The 1,133-nt window shown below is 62.9% G+C and overlaps 1 protein-coding gene across 1 annotated transcript in view; it reads right to left on the bottom strand.

Annotated features, from left to right (window-relative positions):
• ACA1_210560 (uncharacterized protein) overlaps positions 1-808 on the bottom strand; it is a gene marked incomplete at both ends in the record, with an annotated part of 3,805 nt that extends 2,997 nt beyond the window's left edge. Inside the window, 3 exons of the mRNA XM_004336949.1 lie at positions 9-338; positions 433-612; positions 802-808. Coding sequence (XP_004336997.1) covers positions 9-338; positions 433-612; positions 802-808 — 517 coding nt within the window. The remainder of the gene's footprint in view (positions 1-8; positions 339-432; positions 613-801) is intronic.
• Between the last annotated feature and the right edge of the window lie 325 nt (positions 809-1,133).

The following is a 1,133-nucleotide window of genomic DNA, read 5'->3' as shown; positions in this document are numbered from 1 at the left end:
AGCAGCACCATGATGCTCGGCGAGCTGCTCCCCACCAGCGGCAGAACAACTGTGTTGACGTCGGTGGCCGCGTCGAGGGGCGTGGGCCACGCGGCCCGGTCGAAGAGCCATTGGAGCGCGTCGTGGGTGGTCTGCTCGACGGCGTCGTAGGCCGCCTTTTCGTGAGGCCGCCACCCGGACGCGGGGCGGCGGAGCCACTGGAGCACGAGCACGAGCAGCGACGTGCGGCTCGCGATCGGGCAGCCGTGCGCCAGCAGCAGCTCGCCCATGGCCAGCTTTCGCGCCAACTCGTCCGGTCGCTTGGTCAGCAGCGCCTCCAGCGCCGACTTGCCATCTCCCTGTCGTTGGTCGTGTCGTTGGTCGTTTGCAGATTCATGTGTGCCCGTGTGTCGTGTGCCGTGTGCCGTGTGCCGTGTGTCGTGTGTGGGTTACCGAGAGTTGGCGGGCGTCGGCGCCCTTGTCGAGCAGGAACTGGAGGGCTTCGACGGACGCGCTTGGTGACACGGCGAGAATGTGCAGGCACGTGCGTTGGCCGCCGGATTTGGTGCGCTCGTTGACGTCGGCCCCGCGTTCGACGAACAACGCCATCAGCTCCTCGCGGTCCTTTTCGGCCTGAAAGCGGGTCACGCGATCGCTCAGTTTGCAAGTATGAACTCTTTGTTGTGTGCCGTGTGTGTGTGTGTCGTGTGTCGTGTGTGTGTGGTCGTGTGTGCGGTAGTGCGCTGAGTGTCGTGCGTGTGCGCGTGTGTCGTGTTGTGTGTCGTGTGGTGACCGCCGTGACGGGGAGCACACACATTGCACGCGGCATGCAGAGGTGAAAAGTCCAGACCGGCGTTGCTCTCTTGCGCGCCCAACTCCAGAAGTCGCCTGGTGGTATCAACACCGGCGTGCTTCACCGCCAGCAGCAGCGCCGACATGATGGGCCGGTAATGTGTGGGTGCATTCAGCAGCTCGTCGCACATGTGACCCGCAACGAGGAAGTCGAACACTCTTCGCTTGTTCTGGCAGCACGCGACCTGCAACGCTGCTCGGTCCAACATAGAAACATAACATGTTATCGTGGTTGGTTCGTTATTTGCCGACGGGGACTGTTACGTTCGCATCAGAGGTTGTTGTTTACCGGTGTAGCCGCG

This window comes from Acanthamoeba castellanii, assembly GCF_000313135.1.
Source record: "Acanthamoeba castellanii str. Neff unplaced genomic scaffold scf7180000084758, whole genome shotgun sequence".
Taxonomy (NCBI): Eukaryota; Discosea; order Longamoebia; family Acanthamoebidae; genus Acanthamoeba; species Acanthamoeba castellanii.
This window is presented reverse-complemented; position numbering and strand designations above follow the sequence as displayed.